This window comes from Dictyostelium discoideum (assembly GCF_000004695.1).
Source record: "Dictyostelium discoideum AX4 chromosome 3 chromosome, whole genome shotgun sequence".
Taxonomy (NCBI): domain Eukaryota; phylum Evosea; class Eumycetozoa; order Dictyosteliales; family Dictyosteliaceae; genus Dictyostelium; species Dictyostelium discoideum.
In genome coordinates, this window is record NC_007089.4 from 2,057,671 (window position 1) to 2,071,760 (window position 14,090).

The 14,090-nt window shown below is 23.3% G+C and overlaps 6 protein-coding genes across 6 annotated transcripts; 3 read left to right on the forward strand and 3 right to left on the reverse strand.

The window, feature by feature from the left end:
- Positions 1–531: 531 nt before the first annotated feature.
- On the forward strand, positions 532–1,416 carry DDB_G0279443 (hypothetical protein; the record flags this gene model as incomplete). The annotated part of the gene is made up of 1 exon (XM_636537.1): positions 532–1,416. One exon carries the CDS (start codon positions 532–534, stop codon positions 1,414–1,416), a length of 885 nt encoding a protein of 294 aa, XP_641629.1.
- Positions 1,417–2,128: 712 nt separating this feature from the next.
- On the forward strand, positions 2,129–3,081 carry ctns (hypothetical protein; the record flags this gene model as incomplete). The annotated part of the gene is made up of 2 exons (XM_636538.1): positions 2,129–2,232; positions 2,331–3,081. 2 exons carry the CDS (start codon positions 2,129–2,131, stop codon positions 3,079–3,081), a joined length of 855 nt encoding a protein of 284 aa, XP_641630.1.
- Positions 3,082–3,682: 601 nt separating this feature from the next.
- Positions 3,683–4,168, reverse strand: hspJ (heat shock protein Hsp20 domain-containing protein; the record flags this gene model as incomplete). The annotated part of the gene is made up of 1 exon (XM_636539.1): positions 3,683–4,168. One exon carries the CDS (start codon positions 4,166–4,168, stop codon positions 3,683–3,685), a length of 486 nt encoding a protein of 161 aa, XP_641631.1.
- Positions 4,169–5,304: 1,136 nt separating this feature from the next.
- DDB_G0279449 (villin headpiece domain-containing protein) lies at positions 5,305–8,607 on the forward strand (the record flags this gene model as incomplete). Its single annotated transcript, XM_636540.1, has 1 exon — positions 5,305–8,607. The coding sequence occupies one exon, from the start codon at positions 5,305–5,307 to the stop codon at positions 8,605–8,607; it is 3,303 nt and encodes a 1,100-aa protein (XP_641632.1).
- Positions 8,608–8,885: 278 nt separating this feature from the next.
- Positions 8,886–10,259, reverse strand: DDB_G0279451 (hypothetical protein; the record flags this gene model as incomplete). Its single annotated transcript, XM_636541.1, has 3 exons — positions 8,886–9,251; positions 9,371–9,679; positions 9,840–10,259. The coding sequence occupies 3 exons, from the start codon at positions 10,257–10,259 to the stop codon at positions 8,886–8,888; spliced, it is 1,095 nt and encodes a 364-aa protein (XP_641633.1).
- A 606-nt stretch (positions 10,260–10,865) lies between these two features.
- On the reverse strand, positions 10,866–14,072 carry DDB_G0279453 (hypothetical protein; the record flags this gene model as incomplete). Its single annotated transcript, XM_636542.1, has 4 exons — positions 10,866–10,913; positions 11,349–12,694; positions 12,785–13,026; positions 13,114–14,072. 4 exons carry the CDS (start codon positions 14,070–14,072, stop codon positions 10,866–10,868), a joined length of 2,595 nt encoding a protein of 864 aa, XP_641634.1.
- Between the last annotated feature and the right edge of the window lie 18 nt (positions 14,073–14,090).

A 14,090-nucleotide genomic window follows, 5' to 3' on the forward strand; every position in this document is an offset into this window, starting at 1 on the left:
AAAAAAAAAAAAAAAAAAAAAAAAAACCTTATTCAAAACCACCACTAAAATTTGGGGATTAAAAATTTTTTTTTTATTTTTTTTTATTTTTTTTTTTTATGAAATTTTTTTAAAAAAAAAAAAAAGAATTCAAAAAAAAAAAAAAAAAAAAAAAACAAAACTTGTGCACGATATTTTTCTAACTATTATTAATTTTATTACAACGAATATTTTTGTGAGGTATTTTATCAAAAAAAAAAAAAAAAAAAAAAAAAATTTTTTAAAAAAAAACAATAATAAAAACAATAGATACAAATATATTAATAGTCCCTTTTAAATTCAAAATAATAACAAATCTTAATAATTTGTTTATATAGACTTAATTTGGTATTAATTTGTAAATATATAAAAAAAACCCCTCTCTCCCCCTCTCTCAAAAAAAAAATATAAAAAAAAATTATAATAAATCCCCACAAAAGTAGTAATAATAAAAAAAAAAACAAATAAAGAAAAAAGATAAAGAAAATTTAATATATATATATAAAGAAAGAAATGTCATTAAAAAGATCAGATGATTATCAAGATTTAGAAGAAGGTATTGCAATGGAAGATGGTGGTAATATTAAAGATGAAGAAGAGAAACCATTAGACCCAATCGAAGAACAAAATAAAAAACGTTGGGTATTAATTCGTGCAGTATTGGGTGAATTATTATGTACATTTTTATTTGTATATGTATTATGTGCAACTAGTGCAAATTTCATTCGTTTAGGATCACCACCAAATCCAGTAGTTGGTGGTTTATCAACAGGTTTTGCAGCAGTGGCTTTGATTTATTCATTTGCAGATGTTAGTGGTGCACATTTCAATCCAGCAGTGACCTTTGCAACATGTGTCACCAGAAAGACATCAATAACCAAAGGTTTGATGTATGTCGGTGCCCAATTGGTAGGTTCAGTATTGGCTTCGTTGATTTTGTTGGCAACATTCCCAGGTAACTTCCCTGGCGATAAGAATGCAGCTAGTGCCGTTGCAATCGCCCCATCAACTGATGCAAACATCGGTAATGCTTTCTTGACAGAGTTGGTTTTAACTTTTATTTTAGTATACGTCATTTTCGCTGTCGCTTTCGATACCGTTGATAATAGTGTAAAAACAAAGGTCGTAGGTAAATCCTCATCAAATAATCTCACAATCTATACTACCTCTGGTCAAACTAAAGCTGGTTTCGCACCAATTGCAATCGGTTTCACTTTAGGTTTCCTTTGTTTCTTGGGTGGTTCAGTCTCTGGTGGTGCTTTCAATCCTGCTAGAGTTTTCGGTACTGCTTTAGTTGGTAATAATTGGACTCGTCATTGGATGTATTGGATAGCTGACTTTTTAGGTGCTGGTTTAGCTGGTTTTGCTCAAAAATTCTTTTCATCTACTCATAAATAAATTTCAAAAAAATAAAAAAAAAGAATTCAAATAAAAAAAATAAATAATAATAATAATAATAAAAACTAAATAATAGTAATAATAGTAATAATAGTTTTAATAATAAATTAAAATAAATTAAATAAAAAAAAAAAAAATGAATAAAATGAAATAGAAAAAAAAAAAAAAAAAAAAAAAAAGTTGTTTATAAATTTATTATTTTTATTTTTTTATTTTTTTATTTTTTTTTTTTTAGTATTATATATATATATATATAAATTTCTAAATTAATAAATTTTGAGTAAAAAATAATAATACTGAAAAAAAATAAAATAAAAATAAAATTACTTATTTGAAAAAGGAATTTTTGGAAACAAATAAAAAAAATATTAAACAATTTTATTATAATTAATTTTAAATTAATAGGTGATAAAAATTAAATCTCATCTAGTTATTATTATTTTATTATTCAATTAAATTTGAATAAATAAATTATTTTTCATTTGTGTGTTTGTTTAATTTATTTTTATTTTTTATTTTTTTTTTTTTTTATTTTTTATTTTCTATTTTTTTTTTTTTTTTCGCAATTGTAAAAAAAAACAAAAAAAAAAAAAAAATCATTTTTTGAAGTCCTGGGATAATTTTTATGATTTTTTTTTTTTATTTTTTTAATCTCATGTTATCACACACATTATATTTTACTAACTAAAAATATCACATAGTCGAAAAAAATATGTCAGCATTATCCATTATTTCAATTATAATTGGATGGATATATTTTGCATGTTGGAGTCTTTCATTTTATCCACAAGTTATTTTAAATTTTAGAAAAAAAAAGTAAATTAATTTTAATTAAAATTAATTTTATAATTTCATAATTAAATAATTAAATATTAATTTTTTATTTTTTATTTTTATTTTTTTTATTTTAAAAGTGTTATAGGTTTATCATTTGATTTTTTATTATTTAATATAACTGGATATGCATGTTATTCAGTATTTAATAGTGTACTTTATTTTGATAAATTAGTAAAGAATGAATATTATGATAAATACGGACCACCAATACCAGTACAACAGAGTGATATAGCATTTGCAATACATGGTTTTGTATTGACTGCAATAACGATTATACAATGTTTTATATATGATAGAGGTAATCAAAAGAATTCTAAATTGGGTATTGGAATAGCGACACTTATTTGGGTGTCATTAATTGTTATGACTATATTAGGTTTCTCAAATGTATTCACATGGCTATGGGTAATAAACTACTACTCATATGTTAAACTATTTATAACTTTTATAAAGTATATACCTCAAGCTTATTTAAATTTTAAAAATAAATCAACAAGTGGTTGGAGTGTACATAATGTTTTATTGGATTTCAGTGGTGGTGTATTATCTTTATTACAAATGTTTTTAGATGTTGCTGATTCTGGAAATTGGAATATATTCACTGGTGATCCTGTAAAATTAGGTTTATCTTTATTTAGTATTGCTTTTGATATATTATTCATAATTCAACATTATATTCTATATCGTAATCCAAAATCAAAAGGTTATCAAAATTTAAATGATAATAATATTCCAAATAATAATAATAATAATAATAATAATATTAATAATAATACCCCTCATCAAATTATTATAAATAATAGTTTAATTGGTGAAGAGGATCAATAGTTTTTTTTTTTATTTTAAAAAAAAAAAAAATAGTAAGATTATTTATAATAATAATAATAATAATAATAAAAATAATAATAGATAAACCAATAAAAAAAACACATATTTAGTTATGTGTTTTGTATTTAATTAATTGTAAAAAAAAAAAAAAAAGACTTTATTTTTATTTTATTTTATTTTATTTTATTTTATATTATTTTTTTGGGTAGGTGGGTGAAATTTATTTATTTAAAATATTCATCAGTTTCTTTTATAATAATATTTAATTCTCTTGGACTCTATATTCCTTATTAGTTTTACCTTCACTTAAACTATTAATTTTTTTTTTTTGAAAAAAAAAAAAAAAAAAAAAAAAAATTTAACAAATTCGGAAATTTTAGTTTGGAATTAAAAAAAGAGAAAACAAATTTGGAAAACTTACAATAATACTGTTATTATATTTTAATTCATTAAGTAACAATTATAAACAAAAAAAAAAAAAAAAAAAAAAAAAAAAAAAAAAAAAAAAAAAAAAAAAAAAAAAAAAATTGGTTTTATTTTATTTTTAATTATATTACAGAATTATTTTATTTTATTTTATTTTATTATTTTTTTTTTTTTTTTATTCAATATTAATTTTAATTTCTTTTTCAAAGGATTGCTTAAAAATAGTAATTGTTAAAGTATTATCTTTAAATTGAGCTTTAATTGAGGAGAAATCTAAATTTTTATTACTAACATTAATTGTTTTTTGATATTTTTCAAATTTAGTTAATTTTGTTTTTTCTTGATTTTCAAATTTAATTTCTTTAAATGCTGAAATTATTAAACGATTATTTTTTACATTAACACTAATTTCTTCTTTATTAAAATTTAATGGTATTAATGCTTTAATTTGATATTGATTTGGTGTTTCTTGAATTTTTAACTTTGGATTTAATGATGTAAATTTAGATTCAATTATTGAATTTAATATATTATTAACTTGATTTGATTTATTCTCTTCTTCTTGTTGTTGTTTTTGAATTTCATTATTCTTTTCAAAAATATTATTATTGTCGTTATTAATGAAATTAATTAAATTTGGTAAAATTATTGAGCAAGACATTTTTTTATTATTTTTTAGTTTTGTTTTGTTTTGTTTTGTTTTGTTTTTTATTTTTTTTAAAAAGAAAATTATTTATTTAAATAAAATTTTATTTATTTATTTTATTTGTTTATTTATATTTTTTGAATATTAAAAATTTAATTTAATTTTTTTATTTATAGAAATTTAATTTAATCAAAAATTTTTCATATTCGCATTTTTTATTTTCAGACTTTTTGACAATTTTTTAATTTTTTTCGTTTTTCTTAGTTTTCATTTTGATTTCACTGAATTTAATTTTTTTTTTCTTCCAAATTTACCAATATAAAAATAATTTTTAATAATTTTTTCTCAAAAAAAAAAAACAAAGAACAATCATTTTTTTATATTTTAAAAAAACCAAAAAAGGAAAAAAATTAAAACAATCAAGAAAATAAAAAAAAAATGTTTTAAAAAAAGATAAAAATTAAAAAAAAAATTAAAAAAATAATAAAAAAAAAATAAAAATTTAAAAAAAAAAAAATTTTGATTTGGATCGATTTTAAGATCTCAGACAATTTATGAATTTTATTAAAAATATCATATCCTTAAAAATGAAAACTTTTGATTACTAATTTTAGTTATGATCATTAAAAATATAATAAAAAAAAAAAAAATAAAAAATATAAAAATTTAAAAAATTACATTGCAACAATATTTTTTTTTATCCGATTGGGTTTTTATTTTTATTATTTTTTTTTTATTTTTAATTTTTTTTTTTTTTTTTTTTTTTTTTTTTTTTTTAATTGGTTTATATATATTTTACTTATTTTTTTTTTTATATTTTTTAAAAAAGACTTAATTTTATTTGGAATTTTCGTCTTTGATTTTTTGATTTAATTACTTGAAAAGGAACGCATTTTTTTATTTTATTTAATTTTATTTTTTTTTTTTATTTTTTTATATTAAAAAAATTTTTTAAAATTGAAAATCAAAAAATTTTTTTTTTTTTTTTTTTTTTTTTTTTTAATTATTTTTTTAAGTCCTATTTAATTTTGTTTATTATTTTTTTATCATTTTTTTTGTTTTGTTTTATTTTTTTCATTTTTTTTTTTTTTTTTATTATTATTTATTTTAAATTTTTAAAATAATTTTCATTGGAAAAAAAAAACCATACAATGACCAAAGGAGGTAAAAAACCAACAGCTCATAAAAAGGTTGTATCAACATTTACAATTCAAGAGCCAGAAGAATTCAAAGATAACACTAGAGAATTAAAAGCTGAAGCTGAAAGAGTTAGACAAGAAGGATTTAGAAAGATTAAAGAAGAGAAATTACAAAAGGAACAAGCTTTAATCAGAGAAAAGCAAGAGGCTGAAGCAAAGAAAAAATTAGAAGAACAAGAGAAATTAGAACAAGAACAAAAGAAAAAACAACAAGAAGAAGAGGATAAAAAAAGAAAACAACAAGAAGAAGAGGATAAAATAAAACAACAACAATTGAAAAAAGAGGAAAAAGAAAAAGAAAAAGCTGCTGCTGCCAATCCAAAATCCTCAAAACTTGATAATAAAAAAGAGGTTGAAGAATCTAAAGTTGTTGAAATTTCAACTCAACCAACTACCACTACCACCACCACCACCAATCAAGTAAACAACAATAGCAATAATAATAATAATAATGATATTTCATCACCATCAACTCAATTAAAGAAACAAAATGGTAAAAAAGTAGTAAAAAGAAAACATAGTACTCAATTAAGTGGATTTGAAATTAGTGAACCATCAAGTTTCGATGATGAACAATTCAAAATCGATAATGAGGATGTTATTAGATTAAGAACAAAATTCATTAAAGTTACAAAACCAAAGAAAAATAAAAAGAACGCAAGTAAATCTGGTTCACCAGCAATCATTTCATCAAATACTACTTCAGAATCTGTAACACCACAAAATTTTGCTCAAGAAAATTCTCCACCAACTACAACTCCAGCCACAACTCAAACTCAAGTAACTGAAAAACCAAAACAACAAGAAGAAGAAAAAGAGGAAGGAGAAAAAGAAGAACCAAAACCAGTTGTTCCAGAAATTAAAAAAATTGGAATTAAATCATCACCAAAAGCTGAACAAAAACCACATTATACTATTCCAAAAAAGAATAAACAACAACAACAACCACCAAAACCAACAACCAATGAAGCTAAACCAGCTGGTGAAACTAAAAAATCAACTGGTAAAAAATCACCAAAACAATCAATAACTAAAAATAAATCTGCTACTTTCACAATTATTGAACCATCATTTGGTATTCAAGCTCCCTCATCAAATACTACAACCGCTACTCCAGTTGAAGATTCATCTTCAAAAACTGTTGATTCAACTACTACAACAACCACAACAACCTCTACTGCAACCAAAACACCAGCTAAACCAACTCCAACTCAATCTAAAAAGAAACAAAATAAAAAGAAACCATCAACTACAAATAAATCAGATGATGATATTGAGGGACTTTTAAAACAAATTAATGATCCAAAACAAAGAAAAGTCAAACAACCAACCACTACCGCCACTCCAGTAGTTTCCAAAGAAGATGAAGCTAAAAAACAAAAAGCTGCACAAGAATCTGCTGAGAAAAAGAAATTGACTGATCAAAACAAAAAGGAAGCTCAAGAACAAGAAAAGTTAAGAGTTGCTGAAGCTAAAAAAGTTGCTGATGCAAAAAAAGCTGCCGATGCTGAGGAATCAAAGAAAGCTGCCGATGCCAAGAAAGCTGCTGATGCAGAAGCAAAGAAAGCTGCAGAAGCAAAGAAAGCTGCTGATGCAGAAGCAAAGAAAGCTGCTGATGCCAAGAAAGCTGCTGCTGATGAAGAAGAAGCAAAGAAAGCTGCTGATGCCAAAAAAGCTGCCGATGCCAAGAAGGCTGCTGATGAGGAAGAAGCAAAGAAAGCTGCTGATGCCAAGAAAGTTGCTGATGCAGAAGCAAAGAAAGCTGCTGATGCTAAGAAAGCTGCTGATGAAGAAGAAGCAAAGAAAGCTGCTGATGCAAAGAAAGCTGCTGAAGAAGAAGAAGCAAAGAAAGCTGCTGATATCAAGAAAGCTGCAGAAGATGCCAAAAAAGCAGAAGATGCCAAAAAAGCAGAAGATGCCAAAAAAGCAGAGGAGGATAGATTAGAAGCAGAGGCAGAAAAGAAAAGATTAGCAGAAGAACAAGCAAAGAAAGAGGCAGATGCAAAGAAAGCAGAGGAGGATAGATTAGCAGCCGAAGCAGAAAAGAAAAGATTAGAAGGGGAACAAGCAAAGAGAGCAGAAGAAGATAGATTAGCAGCTGAAGCAGAAAAGAAAAGATTAGCAGATGAAGCAGAAAAGAAAAGATTAGCAGATGAAGCAGAAAAGAAAGAGGCTGAAGGAAAGAAAGCAGAAGAAGATAGATTAGCAGCTGAAGCAGAAAAGAAAAGATTAGCAGATGAAGAGGCAGAAAAGAAAGCAGCAGAATCAAAGAAATTAGCTGAAGAAGAAGAAAAGAAAGCAGTAGAGGCCAAAAGATTAGCAGATGAAGAAGAAGAAAAGAGAGCAGCAGAATCAAAGAAATTAGCTGATGAAGAACAAGCAAAGAAAGCAGCACAAGAAGAAGAAGAGAAAAAGAAATTAGAAGAAGAAGAAGAAAAGAAGAAAGCTGCTTCTGAGCAAGCTGAACAAAAACAAGTTGCTGAAGATTCTGATAAAAAGAAAGCAGACGAAGCAGAAATTCGTCCATTATCTCATCCAACCCTTTCAAGACCATCTAAAAAATCATCATCGTCATTAAAGTTAAATAGAGTTGAAACTGAATCAGAGGTCGAAGCATCAAAATCTGAAGAAACCAAAGAAGAGGAAAAACCAGAACCAGAAGAGGAAAAACCAAAAGTAGAATATAAACCTGATTTTAAACCAGTTGGAGGTATTGATATTTTTGGTGGTGCCAAAATCAATCCAGCCGAAGTTGTTTTAAAGAAAACTACCTCTTCAAGTAATATCATTGAACATACACCAGCACCAGCACCAGAAGAACAAGGTACATTTAATTTCCGTTCAGTTTTAAAGAATTCAAAATCCAGTGAAAAATTATCCGAATTTGCAAATGGCGGATCTACCACCTCCTCAACAACTACTACACCTTCAACAGGTACTCCAGTTAAACCAACCTTATCAAAATCACCATCTGTTGTAAATAATAAATCAACCACCTCAATTCCAATTCCAACTTCCTCACCAGTTATTTCCCCAGCTGCTGTTACCTCTATGCCATCAGAAGCTGTTGGAACTTATACTTATGATGAATTAAAGAATTTCAAAACCAATGGTATCAATGTTGATCCAAGTAAATTAGAAATCTATTTAAGTGATGAAGAATTTACAAAGGTTTTAGGTATGTCCCGTACTGAATACATTAAATTACCAGCATGGAAACAAAAAAATAAGAAACAAGATGCTAAACTCTTTTAAATTAATTGTTTATCAAAAAAAAAAAAAAACCAAAAAAACCAAATAATAATAATAATAATAATACAAAATAACAATATCTCTTCAATACTATTTATCAAAATTAAAATTATAAATTATAAATTATAAATTAAAAATTATAAATTAAAAATTAAAAATTAAAATAAAAATAAATTTAAAAAAAAAAAAAAAAAAAAAAGTTTAAATGAATATTATTATTACCACTATTATTTGTTGAATTTATATTTTTATTATTATTATTATTATTATTATTATTATTATTACTTTTTAACAATTTGAATTACATCTTCATCCTCTAAAGCATGAGAAATACCAACACGTTGAGGACAATGTTTTGCACTAACACCCCAAACAATGCCATATTTAAATTGAGAAACCAATTCCTTATGTAAAAATCTACAAATATCCTCCATTGTTGCACCTTCTCTAAGAATGATTGCATCATTAAAATCTGGTGAAGCACCTCTTAATTTTGTGTAAACACGTACTAAATTTAAGTAATCCCAAATTTTATCTAATAAGAAATCCAAGTTCAAATTCATATTACAACTAATTACAACTGAATTTGGTTGTCTTGATAATCTATCAACATCTTCCATTGACATATGATCCATTTTATTATAAACCTTTAATAAATAAAAAATAAAAAATAAAAAAATTTATTAATTTCATAAATTAAATAATTAAAAAATAATAAATAATAATTATAAATAATAATAATAATAATAATATAACTTTAACATACATAAAGACATCTAATATATGAACGTCTACCTTCAATTGCATCAATTAATTCATCAACAGTTGGATCACAACGTATAACTAAATCACAATTAAAAATTTTATATTCATGTAAAATTGATTTTGCTAACTTCTCTGTGATTTTTGTAAGGGTTTGAGTTGCTGTTAAATTTACACCACCTGCACTCTTTAATTTAAAATATATATTTGGTGGTTGTGAATTTAAACGAATACCAATTGATTCTAACTCTTCTTGTAATAATCTTTTTTGAATTTCACCTTTATTTGCATCTAACATCATTAAAATTAAATCCTTTTTTTTTAAAAAAAAAAAAAAAAAAAAAAAAAAAAAAAGGTTAATAATTTATTATAGATTTATTTTACTATTTTATTTTTATTTTTTAACTTTAGATATATATACATATATATATGTATATATAATTTTTTTTTTTATTTTTTATAAAAATACTTACAGCAGTTCTTGCAACAGCAATAACTTGTCTACCTCTACCTCTACCTTGAGAAGCACCTTCAATAATACCTGGAGTATCTAATAATTGAATTCTTGCACCTTTATGTTGAATTACACCAGGAATACAAGTAAGTGTAGTGAATTCATAGGCTGCAGCCAATGATTTTGTCTCTGTAAGTTTAGTTAAGATTGTACTTTTACCAACTGATGGGAAACCAATTAAAGCAACTCTAGCATCACCTGATTTTAATACTTCAAAACCATCACCACCTTTACCAGATGATTTTGGTGGATCTAAAAGTTGTTGTCTTAAACGTGCTAACTTTGCTTTAAGTAAACCTAAATGATACTCTGTTGCTTTATTCTTTTGTGTACGAGACATTTCTGCCTCAATATCTTTAATTTTTTCTAAAATACCCATTTTTTTTTTTATTTATTTATTATTAATAATAATAATATTTATATATATATTTACAAAATAAAAAAAAAAAAGAAAAAAAAAATTAAAAGTAAAACAAAAACGCGAGAAAAAGGAAATTAAAAATAAAAAAAAAAACTTTAAAAAAAAGTGAAAATTATTGATGAATTTTTTTTTTTTTTTTTTTTTTGTGAATATAAAATTTCAATCCCACCACTGTCTAAAAATTATCATCCCAAACCAATGCATAATGAATCTAAATTATTTTGAAGTCCTGCATTGAATTACCAAAATAATAGTACTTTAGAAATATCTTAAATTTCTAACTTTGTATCAATATAATCCTCTTTTATTCATCAAAAACAAATAATAATTGCCCACAATGACTTAGTTTCACAACCAATTTTTTTTCGTTGTTTTTTTTTTCGTTGTTTTTTTTTTTTTTTGGAAAATGTGGTTAACCTTTTTTGGGAAAAAAATAAAAACAAAAGACAAACCCAAATAAACTTTTTATTTTTTTTTACTTTCTTTTAAAGTTAATGCTATATGAAAATAACAAAAAGTAATACAAATTTCAAAAATTTCCTGATCTTGTTTGAATTACAAACTTTATTCAGTGATATCATTAAAATTTTTACCAAGACTTGAAATATTAAACTAAAAAAAAAAATAAAAAAAAGAAAGTGATCACAAAATTAATAATAAATAATTTTAAAATTTACTCTTGTAATTTTAATGGGAATAAACAAACACCAAGACCATTTTTGTACTGGATAATAAACCTATATGTTCTAATTAAATTTCAAAGTAAAATTTAAATTAAAAAAAAAAAAAAAAAAAAAAAAAAAAAAACAATGACCAAAGATCAAGTTTAAATCATAAATTATTACACAAACACACAAACCAAATGGAAAAAATAAAAATAATGAATTTTTATTATTTGTTTTTTTATTTTGTTTTTAGTAAACTATTTATTAACAGTGTCTTTTATTGATAAAAATAGTTAATACTTGACACAATATTATTTGTTGAATATCGTTTATTATTTCCACAAAAAAAAAAAAAAAAAAAAAAAATAATTTAATTATTTACATCCGAGTTTAAACTTTTGATTAAACTGTCACTAAAAAGATCCCATTCTTTACCTGATTTTAAATTTTCATTATTTTTATCATTATTATTTTTGAAGTTACTACTACTACTACTAATACAACTACTATCGTTATTATTATTATTTTTATTATTATTGATAGTGCTATTCTGATTTTTTAATAAACCTTCATCTTCATTGTCAATATTATTTTCTAAATCTCCGACATTATTATTATTTTTGTTATTATTATTTTTATTATTATTATTATTATTATTATTGTTATTATTACTACTATTTTCATTATTTAATAAACTTTCAACACCTTCATTATCAATATTAACTTCTAAATCATTTATATTAGTTTTGTTATTTCTTTTATTATTATTACTGTTATTATTATTTGAACTACGTAAAGTCTTTTTCTTATAGAAAAAGAAACAAATTAATAAAATTAAAATTGAACAACCAAAAACTGATAAAGAAATGATTATTATTTTCCAAGGTTTCATATTTGAATGTAGTGTAAAACTAACGATGTTGGTATTATTATTACCCCAAACCATTGCTTCAACAGATATCTTTCCAAAAAATCTTGGTACTACTAATACACTAACTAATCCATCAGCATCTGTTATATTTCTAATTGAAGTCATATAACTTGGATAGAAATATGCATTACCTGAAGTAATTGAAAATCCAATTATTACACCACCAATTGGTTCATCATCATCATTAACACTATCATCATCATTATTATTACCATAAATTTCTTTAGTTTTATTTAATCTATTATTATTTTTATTATTATAATTTGTTGAATTACCATTAATCGACAGAGTTGCATTTTTATTAGTTTTGAGTGATAAAACTAAAGGATGTCTAAATTGATTTTCTTCAGTTGCTTTTTGAAAATTACCATTTACAATTGAAAGTTTTAATGGTGAATTATCACTATTCGAGGTTTTACAATTTTCAATTTTAGCAAAACCAATTCTTGAATTACCACGATCATAAATTACATTATAACCTTGTAACACAACATCACCAATCAACACTGAAATCTCTTTCATATGTGAAATACCAAAACAATGTAAATTATTAATCTTTAAAAAGTATAATGATGGTGGTATAGCCAATTTAAAACTACCACTAGCACCACTTCCATCCAACTCTAAATAGATTGTAGGATAAAGTTCAACTGATTCTTCTGATAAATAATGACAATTACCTTCCCAAAATTTATCTTCTCCTATACCTGGTAATTTTGAATAACTTTGTTCTAAATTTTTTATAATACTATAAAATATTTCATCATTAAAATATAATAATGTTGTACCACTATCAACTATATTAAGTAAATTGTTAGTAACAGTTAAAAAAAAAAAAAAAAAAAAAAAAAAAAAAACTTTTTTAAAAATTTTAAAAATATATTTACCAATTGAAGATATGAAATCATTTGGAGTGAATTTTAATGATTCATTTTCAACATAAATATTTAAAACATGAATTGAATAATAATGAAAATCAATGATTGGTGTATATTTTGGAGTTTCAATATTGACTCTTTCATTAATACCACCAATTGTTAATATACCACCATCTTTACCTAAACACATTGAAAATACATTTGGTATACCATATGAACTAACAATTTTTGAAAATATATCATCACCATTACTAAATTTTTTTTAAAAAAAAAAAAAAAAATAATTGATATTAATAATTTAGTTTTTTTATATTATTTTATAAAATTTTAATACAAACTATGGATCTAATTCTTGAAATGATAAACCTAAAATACCATCTCTAACAGCTTGAGATCTTGCATTTGAAGGACAAGTTAATTGTGAAAATGAGAGTGATTCCTTTTGAATATTACCAAATTTAGCAGGTACAGTAAATTGACCAATAGTGACATTATCAATAACTAAAGAACCCGCTATGAAACTACCATCACCATATTTTAACATGAATGGGCAATTATCGTGATTTTTATTTTGACAACTATTGTTACAAACCGATGCTGAACAATTTAGAGCTATACCTGATACACTATCATCGAAATTATAAAGTCCATCTAAATTACCATCGGAACAACTACAAGAGGTTTTAATGGTTTGAGATTTATAAAGATAACAATTTAAACCTGGTACTGCTAATGATGTACTACCAGTATCAACTTGAACTGTAAACATTTGAGGTGGTGTTCCAACTAATATTGGTATAAAATATTCAAATGATGATGTTATACCTCCATATAATATTGATGATGATGAAATTGATTCTTTAAAAAGATATGAATTATTATTTTTATAATCATAATCACTTTTTAATTTTAAATGATTATATATTTTTTTTTTATTATTATTATTATTACTATTACTACTACTATTACTACTACTACCACTACCACTACTACTACTATTGTTATTATCATTAATTTGTAATTTACTATTATTTATTAAATTATTATTATTATTATTATTATTATTATTTTGAATGTTTAAATATTCATTTTTATTATTATAATTTTTATTTATTAAAGTATGAATATGTTGATGAGAGAATATTTTGTTATTTATTGGACTACTTATTATTAATTCATTTGTTTCTGGGTGATATAGATTTATATGTTTATTTCTTCTAATTATTTCTATTGAGTTTGATAATGTGGAATGAGGAAAAAGTGAACAAATTAAAAACAATACTACTATTATTTTCATTTTATCATATAATTTACT